This window comes from Haemaphysalis longicornis, unplaced genomic scaffold, assembly GCF_048455015.1.
Source record: "Haemaphysalis longicornis isolate Haplotype H1 unplaced genomic scaffold, Haemaphysalis longicornis Haplotype H1 scaffold_7, whole genome shotgun sequence".
Taxonomy (NCBI): domain Eukaryota; kingdom Metazoa; phylum Arthropoda; class Arachnida; order Ixodida; family Ixodidae; genus Haemaphysalis; species Haemaphysalis longicornis.
This window is the reverse complement of record NW_027526422.1, coordinates 192,650,612-192,667,828: the sequence shown is the minus strand read 5'-3', so window position 1 is coordinate 192,667,828 and position 17,217 is coordinate 192,650,612. Positions and strand designations below refer to the sequence as shown.

Sequence of the window (17,217 nt, the reverse complement as noted above, 5' to 3'; positions counted from 1 at the left end):
TTATGTGCTTTTTTTATTGTTCAGACCGCTGCGTCTTTGGTATCGGCTGCGTTTTGGTTGCTTACTCATTTTTATCTCTGTCTTTGTTTTGCGTACGTGCATGTGCCTGTCACGACGAGGGCCTGCTTGTCATCAGAATTAGCAATATGTTTTAATATCGTCGATTGAAAACTCAGCCTGGGGAAAGAAGTTGTTTTGTTTGAGTGTAACACTACATTCCTGCTCGAGTATAACACCGCAGGCTTGCAAACAACAGAAACACAACGGGACATGTAATTTTTGTTTAAATGGCAGGAAATGTCGCTCTACATCTCGTCTCAGCGTTTATCCCCAGTGCAACTTGGCGGGTTTTGTGTCGCTATCGTCGGACATTTTCTCCATATTTCAGAGGAAAGCGAAGATAACTGCCGCTCGCACCTGCCCCTCACGGGTTTCACGGTTTCCAAGAGCACGCAGGCATCCAGCATACAGGTGCGTACATAATAACACGGCTCCTGGTTGGCGCTGACGAGACGTTCTCCCGCTTGTGAACTTTCAAGGACCGTGAAGACAAAAAGCAAGTATCGTTAATTAATAATACTGCTTCATCCTGATAAAAAGTATAGGGTTTTGTCGCAAAATTAAACAAATAATCCAGATTATTAAGAACACATATGAACCAGTGGCGTCACTGTAGCCACGTCCTGGTTAAATCTCTATGAGGTCATATAAGTTTCCGCGGTATTAACAACCTCTGATCAACGTGTTTCCCATGAAACATGACAAAAGTGACTGTAGTTAAGCCTCAGTTCCTTTGAAAATATTGCTTGAATGAGAAGAACAGTTGACAAACTTATAACTACCATTTCGTCATAGCATCTAGTGCGTCACTGGTGCACTTATTGCGTTACGGAAGCTCAACATTTGAGTTTCTCAATATTCTGCGCTGTTTTGTTACAAACGTCTTTCCTGGCTGAAATAGGACTCAGAGACTTACGAAGTACTAGCTCTTTGAAGCTCAACCAGGATGTATTTCGTCTTTATGGCCTCTTTCATAGTCGTTCCGAATGTTCTAAAACGCGCTTCATATTTGACACTTTGCAGTCACCTGCCGTCGTTTGTGTGTTCCCCTATCCGTTTTTAAATCCTGGATCCAGTACTGGCACTGTAGATGAAGTTTTCTTCCTAGACTGCAACTCCACCTTATCGTTCTCATCTGCTAAAATACAGTTTATTCGCACGCAGGAAAAGCAACTTTTCTAAGCTTCAAGCCTTGAACTATGCCGGAAGGAAAGCTTCGGAGGGGATTTGGCTTCGGCGTCTGTGACGCCGTCTCGCTTGGTTGGCATGTCCCTGGAGCCTACTACCTTTTCGTACTCTCCTGCAGTGCTACCTTGTTGCCCCTGGGGATATGTTTACGAATTAAAACAGTTCATTAGTACGTGTGACCGCACAACCAAAGAATATTTCCTTCCATACAACACTACTTTGGCAGGCTACGCCTCCTCTTTCCCTAGATTAGGAAAGATCTTGCCCTACGTTTGGTATCATTCTCACAAAGCGTTCTCGGCCGTCAACTTTTCCTGCTGCTGTGTTCAAAGTTCTCTAATTGTGTGCTACATCACAAGCCGTAGGTCCACACGGAATAATGACCTGCTTCTCACTTTGCAACCTCACAGCGGCGTAAAGGCAAAATTAAACATGGCTCTAGTCCCTTGACACTCTCACCTTGCATTGGACGAAGCTTGCACTCACGACTCACGCTGTTTCCCGGTGTCGGGATGAAACAATTTCCGCATCAAAGCCTTTTTGCAACCCACAACGGTCCGCTTCTTGAACACCTTCTGAGCGAGTGGGGGGCTAAGCGGATGTTCTGGCAGAATGGAACCCACGTGCTGTTTGTGCCTGACCACACCATTTTGAACTACACTGTGGAAGTGAGGCGGACTTATGCTCGCGCGAAAGCGCTGTGGCTAAGGAGGCTGCGGATGCAATGCTCTTATGCGCGGCCACTTATACCTTGACACATGATTAGAGGATGCGCGTGGCCCCTTCACAGCACAATTGTGGCTTTCTTCCCCACCATTGCCACGCATTGCTTTTCTTTGGCGGAACACTCGCCGATCTCTTCAATAAAGATTCCAGTAGAAACTCATAGTCCAATGTGGAATCTCAGACATCAAGCTCCTTTGCCTGTAACCCAGCATTGCTTTCGAGCCTACCTCTCCAACCAGCACACCCAACACACTCTAAAAACGACGTGTACTCAATTTCCAGCTTAGCCCAACTGCGCGCTATTCCAGCGCTACACTTGGAAAAGACCTCTTATTGCGTTGCTCATGACCCCATCCCCGGCACATTAACACTGTCGGGCACCGCGGGGTCGCAGCGGAGCGCAAGAGAGCAAGTACCAGCGTGGCAGGCTTTCGGAATCGAACTGCCCGTGCCGTGCTGGCGCACCAAGCACGCGCCGCTCGTTTCTTTATTCTCGTCTTTCATAGCCGGCGCCAAGGCGCCGGCTAAGAGCGCCAATTAGAGGGCGCTACAGGGCCCCCGCCCAGACGGAATGTCGAACGTCACGCGACAGCGAGGCAGGTAGGCGTTGGTTTTGGGGGCGATCGGTGGAGTGTTTAGGCCGGCGATGTCTGCGCGGAGTTCGTTGGGTGGCGTCTCGAGGTAGGCCGGTTTGAGGCGGTCCAACGAGACGACTTCTTCGCGGCCATTCAACAGGATGGTGGTGGACTTCTGGGTCTTGTTAAGGACGCGGTATTGTCCATCGTAGGAGGGAGTAAGAGGCGCCTTTACAGCGTCTCGCCTGAGGAAAACGTGTGTCGAAGACGCCAGGTCGGGATGCACAAAGATGCGGTGGTCAAAAGACCGAGGTGGGAACGGGCGAAGGTGCTGCATGCAGTCCTGTAGGCATTGGAGGTACTCAAGCGGCTGAGGTGAGGAGGCCGAAGGGAGGAACAAGTCCCCAGGAAGCCGCAGGGGTGCGCCGTAGACAAGTTCAGCAGTTGAACAGCCGAGGTCACGACGAAGGACGGCACGCAGGCCGAGAAGCACTACAGGAAGGTGATCAACCCAGCGCTCTCGATCCAGGCGCGCAGTGAGAGCACTTTTTAGCTGGCGATGGAGCCGCTCAACGATGCCGTTGACACAGGGATGGTATGCCGTGGTGCGGCAGTGTTTAGTGCCAAGCAAGCGGCTGAGGGAAGCGAACAGGGTACATTCAAACTGCCTGCCTCGATCCGTGGTAACAATGCCGGGGCAGCCGAAACGGCAAACCCATGTCGAAACGAAGGCTTTTGCAACCGTGTCTGCCGTGATGTCCGGGATTGGTACTGCTTCGGGCCAACGGGTGAAGCAGTCAATCATTGTGAGAATGTACCGGCAGTCACGGGAGGGAGGAAATGGTTCGACCAAATCGAGATGCACGTGGTCAAAGCGACAGCTAGGTGGCAAAAAAGGCTGCGTTGGGGTCTTCGTGTGGCGGGTCACCTTGGCTTTCTGACAAGCGAGGCACGAACGGGCCCACTGGCGGACATCAGTGTTGATGCTCGGCCAGACGTACCGCTGTGTAATGAGGCGCTGCGTGGCTCGGATGCTGGGGTGGTAGATGTCGTGGAGCGAGTGGAGCCGGAACGAAGGGTCGAGGCGCCGCCGCTGACATGTCACACCACAGTGAGCCAGGCACGAACGGATGAGGCACAAGTTGTAGAAGGAGGGAACCCGGCTGACCCCGCAGTGCTTGCAGCTCAGGGTCTTCAATCTGGGCGTGCCCTAGGCGTTCCCAGTCCACAGCAGATGTAGCACTGCCGATGGAGGTAATGCGTGACAGTGCGTCAGCAGCCTCGTTGTCGGTACCTTTGATGTGCCGAATGTCCGTCGTGAATTCCGAAATATAGGCGAGCTGACGGAGTTCCCGTGCGACGTACTTGGAGGAGTTCGTACGGAAAACGTACGCCAGGGGCTTATGGTCCGTGAGGACGTGAAAGGACTGGCCCTCCAAAAAGTGTCGGAAGTGCTGGATGGTGGCGTAAATGGCGAGCAGCTCACGACCAAAAACGCTGTAGCGCGTCTCGGCAGGTTGGAGCTTCCGAGAGAAGAAACCCAGCGGGTGCCACTCGGAGTCGATTCTCTGCTGGAGAACATTGCCGATTGCAACGCTGGAAGCATCCACCATGATGCGAGTGGGGACGTCGGTTCTCGGGTGAATGAGAAGCACCGAATCGGCGACGGCTTGTTTAGCAGCGTTGAAAGCGGCTTGAGCTTCGGGAGACCAGGAAATCGCGGATAAGGAGCTCTTGGTTGTGCGAAGAAGCTGAGTCAGTGGATGCAGAAGCTCGGCGCAGTGGTGTATAAAGCGTCGAGAGAAATTAACCAGGCCCAGGAACTCACGAAGCTGGCGGAGGCTGGTAGGTTCGGCGAAGTCCTTCACGGCTTGAACGTGAGAGGGTAAAGGGCGAATTCCTTGCGCCGAGATGTGATGGCCCAGGAACTCGAGCTCGGACGTCTCGAAGACGCATTTCTGGGCGTTGACAACCAGGCCAAATTGTTGAAGGCGTTCAAAGAGTTCTCGCAGGTGACGCTCGTGATCTTGTGGAGTAGGACTCGCGACTAGGGTGTCGTCGATGTACGCAAATACAGCCGGAAGGCCGCGCGTCACCTCGGCAATGAACCTTTGAAATGTTTGGGCTGCGTTGCGTAGCCCAAAGGGCATGCGCACATACTCAAACAAGCCAAAGGGTGTAGTGATGGCCGTCTTCGGGATATCAGCAGGCTCGACGGGGATTTGGTGATATGCCTTGACAAGGTCCACTTTGCTAAAGATTGTGCACCCTTCCAAGTGGCTTGTGAAATCCTGGATGTGGGGTAGGGGATAGCTGTCGTGGACAGTCTGAGCGTTGAGCGCCCGGTAATCGCCGCAAGGACGCCAGTCTCCATTTTTCTTTGGAACCATGTGCAGTGGAGACGCGTGGTTGCTGGACGATGGGCGGATAATACCAAGTTCCAGCATGTGCTTGAATTCGCGTTTAGCAGTCGTCAGACGCTCACTGAAGAGGCGGCGCGGCCGAGCTGCGACTGGTGGACCACGCGTGACGATGTGGTGGGAAACGCTGTGCTTGGGCGGCTGCTTTAAGTTGCAGGGTCTCGTAACCTGAAGGAAGCCTTCGAGGATTGTACGGGCATGAGGGAAGCAGCGTACGGATGCCAGTTGGAGCTACAGTAGACAGTACGCCCAGGTTGGAAAGGCGCGTCTTGCTGTCAATCAGGCGATGGTGACGCATGCTGACATCTAGGTCAAAGTGGGTGAGGAAATCGGATCCGAGGATGGGCTGATTGACGTCGGCTACTACGAAGACCCACCGGAAGGCGCGTCGCAAACCAAGGTCGAGGGTGAGGGATACGTGGCGATAGAGGTAGAGTTCGCTGCACGAAGCGTAGGTCCAGGTGACTTAGAAGTACGCTCATCCTTGGTGGCCGGTAATACACTGACCTCAGCACCCGTGTCTACAAGGAAGCGCAAACCAGAAATGCGATCCATGACCAGGAAAAGGCGGCCAGGTTGTAAGGCGAGGTCACTTGCCGCCATTAGTGATCTCGCGGCGCGTTTCCCGACCAGCTTAGCCGGCGCCAAGGCGCCGGCTAAGAGCGCTAATTAGAGGGCGCTACAACATCAACTTGGTGCGGCCGCTGCATATACAGTTACATTCGCCATTTGCTCTCCTGCTCAATAAAGGCTATCTCTCTCTCCAATCGCACTGCCACCTATTCATTTCCCGCTGCACAGGCTACCCCGTTCTATCTTACACCTGGACCCCTCAGGGCTCTATACTGTCGTCCACTCTTTTTAACCTTGCCTTTTCATCACTGATTAATTGATTAATTGATTGATTGATTGTAGGGTTTAACGCGCCGACGCAACGCAGGCGATGAGGCGCGCCGTAGTGGAAGGCTCTGAATTAATTTTGTCCACCTGGGGATCATTAACGTGCCCCGATATCTCAAACCCGCGGGCATTTTCGCTTTATACTTCCATTAGAAAAGCGGCCACCAAGGCCGGGAATCGAACCCGCGACCTTGTGCTCAGCAGCGCGCCATGTCATCACTGCCCATGTGACTAGCCAGGATCTGATGCCTCAAGAACTCTATCAACGCAGAATACATTACCCTTTGGGTGAACTCTGGCTGTCCGGTACAATCGAGGAAACTTTACAAATAGCGCGCGACATCATTATCGACCATGCATGTTCCTTTGGACTTAACATATCTGTATCTAAATCTAGCCTTTTAGTGGCTTCTAACCGACGAGACCGGAGGCGGATCGCTCTTTATTACATTTACCGATTGGTGCGGCCTCGATACCAGGGGTGGATTGATTAAAAATTTTGTGCCTCACCTTTACCCGCACTGGATCTGCTGTTGCTCAACTTCAAATCCTCCACTCCCAGATCGGTCACGGCTCTCACGTCCTCAATCGCATTTCTATAGCCGCAACAAAGGCGTCACAAAGCCTCACCCTCACATTTTGTTGCCGTCCGCTACAGCGCCGGTACTACTAGTTCATGTTGAAAATGAAGAAGAGGGGAAAGCGAGCAGGGGCTTGCGGCGTATTATCATCATCGGTGGTGTGGTTCGATGACAGCGAATAAAGAAACACGTATCGCTCCCTCTAGGGCTCTGGGCCCTGACTCGCGGTAGCTTCCGCGACATCTTTGGTGCCGATCAACCCGGGAAATCGCCCTTCGGAGCGTCTCCGCATGGCTTCGTCGATCGACCGCCTTCGAAAGACTCGTGGCGTTGTCAGGAGCGGCGTCACGCGAGCTCTCAACCAGCTGAACGACCTGCTGCAGCAGCCCTCTCCCGACGCGGCGACCCTTAGCTCCCACGTCGACTACATCATGCAGCAAGACGCTGAGCTCACACCGCTCAAAGGGAAGATCGCCGAGGCAACGGATGATGACGCGCTGGAGCAAGAGCTCGAGGGAGCGGCAGAGTACAACCGCAAGGTTTCGTACGCCGTCTCTCGGCCACGGTTTCTTCTGAGAAATGCCCAGCCGAACGCTCACATAGCCAGCGAAGGCGGAACAGCAGCTGCTTCAACCCATGATCTGACGGGTACGTCATCACGCATCGTGCCTGCGTCACGGCATCGGACAGTCGCCCTTCCGAAACTTCAGATTCCAGCGATTTCGGGAATTCTGCACGAGTGGCAACCCTTTTGGGATCACTACAGCGTGACCATTCATGACAACGTCGAGCTGACACAAATCGAGAAATTCAAGTACCTGCTGACGTACTTGATCGGCGATGCCAGGCGAGCCATCGAGGGCATCCGACTCTCGGAAGCAAACTACGACGTTGCGGTGAGCGCCCTCGTTCAACGCTTTGGCCGTCCAGAGTTGCTCATTAACGAGTATATCGATCCACTGCTGGCATTCAAACCGATACGTAGCTCGACGAATATCGACAGGCTCCGCGAGTTGTACGACAAGGTACATTTCCGCGTCAGCGCCCTAGAAGCCCTGGGAGTTCCGCAAGAGCAGTATGCCGTGGTTCTCAACCATGTGCTCCTGCGATGCCTGCTCGATGACATAACCTTGATGTACCGGCAGAGGGCTAAGGAATTGGGCCAAGGGTCGACTGCTGGATCCGCGACGGAGTCTGCGGTAAGTCAAGGTCAAGGTTGCCAGGTGAAGCGACTACTGGAGTTCTTGAGGATCCAAATTGAGATTCGCGAGGAAGGGAAGCAAGGGCAGCCTCTATCAACCGCAGCTCTTCGGTCCGTCCAGAACGCCGACTTGAACCCCCCAGGACAATTGGAGACACCCGTTCTCTCAGCACCGGCATTGACCGCGCAGACCGAGTCCCCAGCCACACCGGCGTGTCCCTTATGCGACAGCCACGGTAACAAGTTGGCGAATTGCCGGGTCAGCCAGTCGGCGGCTGAGAAGAGGGCACGATTGCGCAACGCTCGCTGCTGCTTCCGGTGCGGCAGACGCAACCATGAGGCTCGTCAATGCAGAGCGTCGCGCAACCTAACCTGCAGTACCTGCAACGGGTGTCACCTCACCGTGCTGTGTGCCGTGCTCCGGCCGTCTGACCACACCACGCCCAGACCAACGCCGCAGGTACAGGCTGGACAAGGTTCACTCCCAACTGTGGTGACGGCTTCGAGCGGGCACTCCGGAGCAACGTCAGTTCTGCTGCCGGCGGCTCGAGCCTGGGCAGAGGGTGCTCGACGACGTTTGGTGCGAGTACTTCTGGATACCGGAAGCCAGCGGACGCTCATTCGTCAGGATCTGGCTAAAGTCCTTAAATGCACTGTTCTCGACACAGAAGAGCTAGCGTTGGTAACGTTCGGCAGGACAAAGGCTCACAAGATATTACGCTGCCGACGAGTAGAGGTGACGCTGCGTGGACAAGCTCGTGGAGATCGGGTCACTTTGGAAGCCTTGGAGGTCCCTAAGATTTGCTCGGTCACCAGTCCGCAACTCGATAGCGCGACAGTTAATATCCTCAGTGAAAAGCGGTACGACGCTGCCGACATCTACCATCCGAATACATGGAAAGAGCATGAAATCGGGATACTGGTTGGATCGGATGCCTACTGGAAAGTGGCCACAGGCAAAATGGACCAAATCATTGCAGATCTCACAGCTGCAGAAACGGCCCTAGGTTGGACAATTCAAGGAGCACTCAGATCTACGGCTTGTAGATTTGCTAGCGCCATGGTACTCTCGGGTGGCACACGACGGCGTTTAAAATTTGGCGCACGTGCTGTGTGGCAACGGCGGAACTGCTGTTCCAGTTCATCGCATGTACCCGAGTCGACTAATGCCTACCCGAGCACTTGCAAGGGATTCAGCACCAAACGCAAAGTAGTTGAAGACGTGACGATGGAGAAAGGGGCGGAAGGAACGGATAGCTCTAGCGAGCAAACACAGAAGGAAGAACCTGCCCAGAAGATGCCCACTTATCAATCCACACGTGGACGCAAGAAAAATCGATCCCCCGAAAGGGCCCCGAAAGAATATGCACCTAAGGATCCGACCTCGAACCCGAGCGCGTTATCAAGAGCGGGCACCGCAAGGGCAAGCTCGAGACGGGTCAGTTCTGGAAGTCCAGCAAAGGGGGAGACAAAGACAAACCAAACGCCCCATGCGTGTTCAGTCAACCTGAAAAATACGCACGTGGAGAAACGCCAGAAACTTAGATTGGGCAGCAGCAGCGAAGGAACCAACAGGCAGAGCGTAGAGCGCATCAGCCGTTTCTCAAAGCAAACCGAGCCCAAACAGTGTGCACAGCCATTTGTGCCTGCGGAGCCGGAACGTCAAGTTTCAGGTGGCTGCATGAACCCTCATACGTGGGCCTGTAACGGGAAGGTTCTCACGATGTTGACTCCATCCCTAAGCGATGGAAGTTACGCGTCGAATACGGACGATGGAGTTGGACGCCATCGCGATCGTGATCCTGCAGCGACAAGGCTGTTCAATTGCAATGGGGACTGCACCAAGTGTTACCGCCACATGAGAAGTTTCACGTGCAATCTTCCTGTGTAATAACTACACGTCTTTGAACTCGCCGAATGACCATCTTGGGCGCGCGGGAAGATGTTGCAAATGAAGAAGAGGGGAAAGCGGGCAGGGGCTTGCGGCGCATTATCCCAATTGGTGGTGTGGTTCGATGACAGCGAATAAAGAAACACGTATCGCTCCGTCTAGAGCTCTGGGCCATGACTCGCACGGCGACCCCCGCCTCATCCGAAACTTTCACGCGCGGAAGCGGTGACATATCGACAGTTACAGACTGGGTCCCTTCTAACCCCGGTGCTAGGTGTACATGTGTGCCCCGAAGTATACGAGACAGATGTGTGCCGATTGTGCGCGAGTGCCAAAGCAACTACAGCCCACATCCTGTGGAACTGTGAACTGAACCCGCGGGAGGCTGCCACACAAACGCAGCTTCCCCCAAACATTACGAACGCGATGACCTCGTCGGACTACAGCACCCAACACCTGGCCGTCCAGCAAGTGCAGGCGGCTCTTGAACGCCAGCTGCCTAGGATCGCACCCACGGGTACGGGACGCCTCTCGGAACTCGGGGCGTGCGGTCTGGCTGCGGCAGAAAGAGCACGCCGGCACGACGTCGTGGCCGCGTCTTAGAGGCTCGCCCCTACTGGGCTCGCTCCTAATTGCAGGCTTTCAATAAATGTTGTTCTCTCTCTCTCTCTCCGCGAGAGTTCAGGTCCGCTGACTCTGCAAGCTGCAATGCACTCTCTCTCTCTTTCTGCCCCAAATTAATCACTCCCTCTATTTCTTGCTATGGCTTAAAAATTCACTGCCGAGCCGCTTTCCGGTAACTACAAACCCATCGAATTCTATAGTATACACTGCCCTAAACTGCACCCGGATGGTTTCTTGAAGCTTTATATTTGTGCTGACATGTACATCAATTTTCCGTGTTCCTAGTTTGTGCACGCTTTCATGAGCCCATAACTCTAGGACGTACTGCGCTGTAGAGGAGGGGCCGCTCCGTATTGGCATTGTCATCGGTGGTCATCCAACAGCTACCAAAAATCTTTGTGATGCAAAGGACGACACCTGGCTGCCACGCTGCTCGGCCGCAATCTGCGGTGCTGTTTGGCTCGAGGGCAATGCCACCACCACATCGCGGCTGTAAATAAATGTATTCTTAACAGGCCTTCCGGCCGCGTCGACCTCGCGAAGTGACAGTGGAAATTGATATCATGCTTGGTAGATGGCTTAACTAAGGTCAACATGCTGCTACCCACAAGCAAGCACTATCAGCTCTATTAAAGGCAAGTATATGGTGAGAAAACTGACTTTTGTCATAATTGCTTCTATAAACCTGATATTTAAACAAGAGATACTTCATCTTTAGGGTTTGGTATGTCTACTTTCCCCGTGACCTGTGCTCAGTAATAACGCAATCGCACCAAAGAAGAAACGGCAACATAAGCTGTTGGGTATGCGGAATTTTTGATGCGTAATGCTTAACTGTCATGCCTCGTGACGCCAAACAAGAGCCACCGATAGATCAAGTCTGATGCCGTGTGGCGCATCGTTAGGATGGCATGAAGATAGCAATAGCTTGAGCCTATAGGCTTAATCCATTACGGAGATTTGCGAAATGTCTTAGATGTATCAAAGGATGAAAGAGGAAGAGACGCAAGGAAAACAAGGGCAGCCACTACATGGTGCGCCCCGGAAAGCCATCTTCACTCTTAGACACGTTTAAAGTTGGGAACTGCTGCGCGCGGCTGGATTTACGAAAGCTTTCAAGTGCTTTGCACGTCGTTAGAGATAACGTTAAGGTTGTAAATGTTTGAGGGGAGACATAAACCTAAAAGGGCCTATTTTCGTAGTATCTTGGTCCTCAAGGTCAGGAGATAAAAGGACACATGGACACAAGCTGCAGATTTCGCTACACGTTTCACTTTGGTGGTTTACCTATTCCTGTGACGCCGGAATCAACCACATTTTTCTTTGCTAAAGACACTGCGCGAAAGTCTTGTGCGGCGCCTCGCGTCAGGGACGCCGTCCGGTTGCCACGAGGCCGGCGCTCACGTTCACAAGGGAATTTAATTCTCTGCCGGATAAGTCTACGCTATTGGGAAGCCAGGGGCTGAGTCCCCTGTTGGGAATTTCACCGCTGACTCCACTGTTGCGAACCATGGTAGCGTGGTCGATGTGGGCCGAGGTGGGTGAAGTGCCGGGGCAGTCATGATGGGCAAGTTGACGAAGAAGAAAACTTTATATACAAGTATTTACATCTTGGTATGAGAGCGGGCAGTGCGCTCCTGCACGCGAGAGATTAAATAGGCACGTTGGGTCCCCTCCCCTTCACCCTTTTTCTCCGGCTGACGTCAGGATGCACCAATCACAGAGCACGGCACTGATGGGAGCGCCACCACGCAAAACACACGCGCACACGCACGAGAGGCCCCTCCTCCCCGGGGCAGGTGAGCGCCAGGTTGCTCCCGCCGTGGCAATCCGCCGTGGGTCAGAGCCCCCCCTTTGTCCTGGCGATGTTGCACTACCACGAAGACGCCCTGCATCCCTCGGTGGTAATATTCTTCGAGTGGCCTATTGAACACAACACGCCACAAGAGGGCATGACAATGAGGCGCGGGCACGCCGCCGAGGCTTGTTGTGCAGGGCGCCCAGCATTGCTTTTGTTAGCACCGCCGCTGGCCGGTTGGCGCTTTGAGAAGCCACGAGGTCGCTGAAAGGCGCATAGTTCAAGTAGGCGCAAAGTTCGCCACTGTGAATACGCCGGTTCGTGGCAAGTCGATGACGGAGGGTCAAAGGCAGGTTTTCGGGGAATCAGTGTCGCAACAGCACCCCCGCCGCCAGACAATGCATCAGGATGACGAGCGGCTGATCGCGGCTCGGCTGGAATGATGCGGTTGGTCAGCAGGTCCATCCCGGGCTTGAGGCGCAGTTCTCCGAACTTCTGCTTTCTTCTGGTCTCCTCCGTGAACCCACAGAAGGCACGAACTCAAGGCTCCTGCAGAAATGACTAACTCGGCAGGACAACCATTGTCGAAGCACACTCGATGCGGAAAGCGCCCTCTGAACACCACTCGAAATGCCAGACCATGATAACAAAACAAAACCAACATGACAGCTAAAACATTACACCCCTTGAAACGATTCGAAGTGCTCATCTCGTGGCACAAGTTCAGAATCAGACCTAAATTTTGGGTGTTGTTAAAACAACAACTACAACAGTACCAAAGAATCATGAATGGGCTATAGGAGCTCTACGAGGCAGATGACGCAAACGAGCGAAGAAGCCAACAGGAGCTCTAAAGGCATTCCCCTTTTTGCCCATGACCATTTGTCAAAACTACTCAGCTCCAACTACCGTACTTCGAGGCTACCGAGGCAACGCATGCCTTTCGCCACAGTCTACAGCACAAAAGTCAAAACTACGAGACCGATACGACGGTACAGCAAAACGAAGTGACTTTACAAGACTCTTTGAAAAACATAACATTTCGCACATACATTTACGAAAATGAAACCTGTGATAACATGAAAATCCACAGATATACGAACACTTATCTGAAAGATAACCTAGAGATAGCTTGCTCACAGAGCTCAGCTACGTCAATCAACAGTAATCTGTAGCTTCCCTTCTTTACACTGAACCATAAAATTGCGTTGGGCTCACCATTACGCAAGAGAACCAAACTGGCACCTACAAATGCCTCAGTATACAAACTGACCATAAACACGTAGTACTAAACGCAACTACTTCCGGTGTTTATATACAACAATTTCATACACTCCATCAGGGTGAGACGAAATGAACCCTGACACGCAGATTCCGCCTACCTTACGTGGCGTTAAATCGCGAACATTAACCACTTCTCCAATCAACAACACAAAATTTACGCTTACCTCACGCTCTGTTCGACCTCGAACAATAACTACTACTCTAACGCCTAACAAAAGGTCTAACTACGCGGTGTTAGATCACGCACATGAACCACTTCTTCAACAAAACACTAACATAACGCTTAGTTCACGCGGTGTTCGATCACGAACAATAACTACTTCTCTAACGCCAAGCAAAAGGATAACTACGCGGCGTTAAAGCATGACGATCGACACACTGCTAACCAAAAGAAACAGACGCTTAACTACCTCTGTCTTACGAAAACTCGAAAAACACTTGAATGACAAAACAGAATGAGTAAAGTACGTACGCAGTTATCCACGTGTACGCGGATTCGTCTGAATCCTTGGAAACAACCTATGCCCTCGTCAAAACAAACATTTCTGGGTGTGGCCTGCCGAAACGGTGCTGCCACTTAGGCCGACCGGCTCTACTCATCTTTTGCAAAGTACACCACACAGTGTACGGGGGAGGTCTTTGACACTGAGGGGGAAAATAGGCGCAACGCGTGCGGAGAGTACGGAAGTGAAGAAAACCCAGAGAAGAATGGGACGCCCGACCATGACGAACGCGTCGGCGGGGAACGCACTCTCCCCGAAACGTCCTCCCCTTAGCTCTCCGAGAATTCCTGCGGAACCCAGTCACCCCCTTCTGCCCTTTTCGGCGTAGTGCCCCTCGGCCTCTGTCACGGCTAGGGAGCGGCCTCTTTGTTTCCCTCAGACGTCTGACCTTTCGTGTTGCTCTGCTGCTTCTGGCCATCTCAGCCTTGAATGCTGCAAAGTGAAAAGGCTCGCCCACTTTCTTTGCCTTTTTACGCTGACTGTTTTTCGGCCGCCTCCTTTTTCTTCTTTTGGGTATCGCGGCGCATTCGAGCGGCAATGCCCCGATCCCAGGCGACTTGCAGTCAAACTTGTATGGCATGTTCTGGCTGCCCGGGCCTACCTGCGCGGCTACTGGTTCGGTTCGCGCTCTGCGATCCGCCGACGCAGTTGACTCGTTACTTCTCTGCGCGCCTACGGACTTGGGTCGCGCTTCGCGATCTGCCGACGCGGCCGACTCGCTACTTTCTGGCGCAGCTACGCAGTTAGCGCGCGCTTCGCGATCTGTCGACGCCGCCGACTCGCAACTTTCCGACGCGGCTGTGAAGTTAGCTCGCGTTTCGCGATCCGCCGACGCGGCCGACTCGCTTCTCTCCGGCGCGGCTACGGAGTTAGCTCGCGCTTCGCGATCTGTCGACGCAAACGGCTCGCTTCTAGTCTGAGCGACTACGGGCTCAGCCCGCTCTTCGCGATCTCCCAACGCGATCAGACCGCTTCTATCTCGAGCGGCATCGCATACAGCTGGGGCATCGCGATCTGCCGACGCGGCCGACTCACCACTCTCCTGAGCGGCTACGGGTTCAGCTCGCGCTTCGCGATCTGCCGAGACGATCGACTCACTACGTTGTTGAGCGGGTGCGGGTTTAGCTCGTGCTGCGGGGTCTGCCGACAGGCGGTACCCACTCCGCAGGAGAGCTGCTTTGACCCTTTCATACACCTTGGCATCCTTTTTGCTCAACCACCCGATTACATTGGCGACACAAGACGGCAGTAGCGCCAAAAGTTTTTGGGGCCAAACGTCGGAAGAGAAACCTGCCTTCTCGCAAGCGCACTCAAAATCCTCCAGAAAACCAGCGATGTCCTCGCCAACCGTGAACGGCTGCAGAAGGACTTGGTTTCTTAGGCTCGCGGACTCCCGTAAGGATGGAGCAGAGTGTTCGGCGGACATCCGAAACTCCAACTCCTTCATCTTGAGCTCATGCGCTCTCTCGGCAGCTTTTTCTTCCCTGGCCTCCCTCTCCTCCTGCTCCCTCTGCGCCTGGCTGTCTTTTTCAGCCCGCCGCTGAATCTCCTCATGAGCTTCCTGGGCCTCCTCTAGAGTTACCTCATCTGCCTCCATGAGCTCGAGGATCTGTTTTTTTCGCTTTGCGGGGCCAACAGAAAGACCCAACTCCTCGCAAATTTCGAGGAGGTCCTGCACTCTGAACTTGTCCATAGTTACTGCACCCCGAAACGTTTACCCTCGCCTACTCGCTACAACAAAGTAGAAAGAAAAGTCAAAACCTAGAACGCACGACGCTGCGCTAGCAAGGTCTGGCAAAACGAGAGGTAAAACTTCAGGCGCTTACCCTACCAAGGTGCTGACGCTGGCCGATCCCGCCGAGCTGCCATCCACTATTGGGAATCCCACCGCTGCCACCACTATTGGGAAGCCAGGGGCTGACTCCACTGTTGGGAATCCCACCGCTGCCACCACTGTTGCGAACCATGGTAGCGTGGTCGATGTGGGCCGAGGTGGGTGAAGTGCCGGGGCAGTCATGATGGGCAAGTTGACGAAGAAGAAAACTTTATATACAAGTATTTACATCTTGGTATGAGAGCGGGCAGTGCGCTCCTGCACGCGAGAGATTAAATAGGCACGTTGGGTCCCCTCCCCTTCACCCTTTTTCTCCGGCTGACGTCAGGATGCACCAATCACAGAGCACGGCACTGATGGGAGCGCCACCACGCAAAACACACGCGCACACGCACGAGAGGCCCCTCCTCCCCGGGGCAGGTGAGCGCCAGGTTGCTCCCGCCGTGGCAATCCGCCGTGGGTCAGAGCCCCCCCTTTGTCCTGGCGATGTTGCACTACCACGAAGACGCCCTGCATCCCTCGGTGGTAATATTCTTCGAGTGGCCTTTTGAACACAACACGCCACAAGAGGGCATGACAATGAGGCGCGGGCACGCCGCCGAGGCTTGTTGTGCAGGGCGCCCAGCATTGCTTTTGTTAGCACCGCCGCTGGCCGGTTGGCGCTTTGAGAAGCCACGAGGTCGCTGAAAGGCGCATAGTTCAAGTAGGCGCAAAGTTCGCCACTGTGAATACGCCGGTTCGTGGCAAGTCGATGACGGAGGGTCAAAGGCAGGTTTTCGGGGAATCAGTGTCGCAACAACGCCACCCTAAACATCATCATCATCAACAGCCTACTCAGGCCCACGACAAGGCGAAAGCCTTTCTCATTGACTTCCAACTACCTTTGTCGTGTGGTGCTCTGGTCCACTGTTGGCCACACAGTTTCCATATTTTATCCCTCCATCGTGTTATTAACCTTTCCCTACTTCTAGGCCCATCTCATGGCATCCATTTTGTAACCCCAATTGTCCACCGGTGGTCAGTTCGTCTTACTACATGCCCAACCCAAGTCTACTTTGTTTTCTTGAACAATGACAACATCTACTCCGGTTTCTTCCCTGATCCAGGAAGCTCGTTTCCTGTCGTTAAGTGTTATGCCCATCATTATTCGTTCGATGGCCTGTTGAACCGATCTAAGTTTGCTTTCCAGTTGTTTAGTTAAGCGCCAAGTTTCAGCTCTCTATGTTATCACCGGCAGTATGCACTGGTTGTATTTTCTTTTTTGATTGATAAAGGTAGCTGACTTCTCATTATTTTCTAGTGCTTACCGCGTGCTCGCCAGCCCATGCTGGTTTGTTTCCATTTTTTTATTTATTTACAACATAGTGCGGTCTTGGAAAGACCAAGCAGGAGAGGCGCAAAAATTCAGTGGAAAACACAGGCAAGCGTGATGGATGATAATGACAACAGGCGTACACAAAATACAGAAAGATAAATTAATCATACAGAGATGTAATTAAGACGTTATACAAAGCGTGACACGATTTTCAGAACAACGCAATATAGGTCAAGATCCTTATTACGTACTCACAATATACCGTAAACAATAATTGCATACAGAAAAAAACCAACTACTGCACAGACAATACCGCA

At 53.1% G+C, this 17,217-nt stretch overlaps 1 protein-coding gene across 1 annotated transcript; it reads left to right on the top strand.

The window, feature by feature from the left end:
* The first annotated feature begins 6,881 nt into the window (after window positions 1–6,881).
* On the top strand, window positions 6,882–15,327 carry LOC144146728 (uncharacterized). Its single transcript, XM_077678655.1, has 3 exons — window positions 6,882–7,649; window positions 8,099–8,214; window positions 15,285–15,327. The coding sequence occupies exons 1-3, from the start codon at window positions 6,882–6,884 to the stop codon at window positions 15,325–15,327; spliced, it is 927 nt and encodes a 308-aa protein (XP_077534781.1).
* The last annotated feature ends 1,890 nt before the right edge of the window (window positions 15,328–17,217 follow it).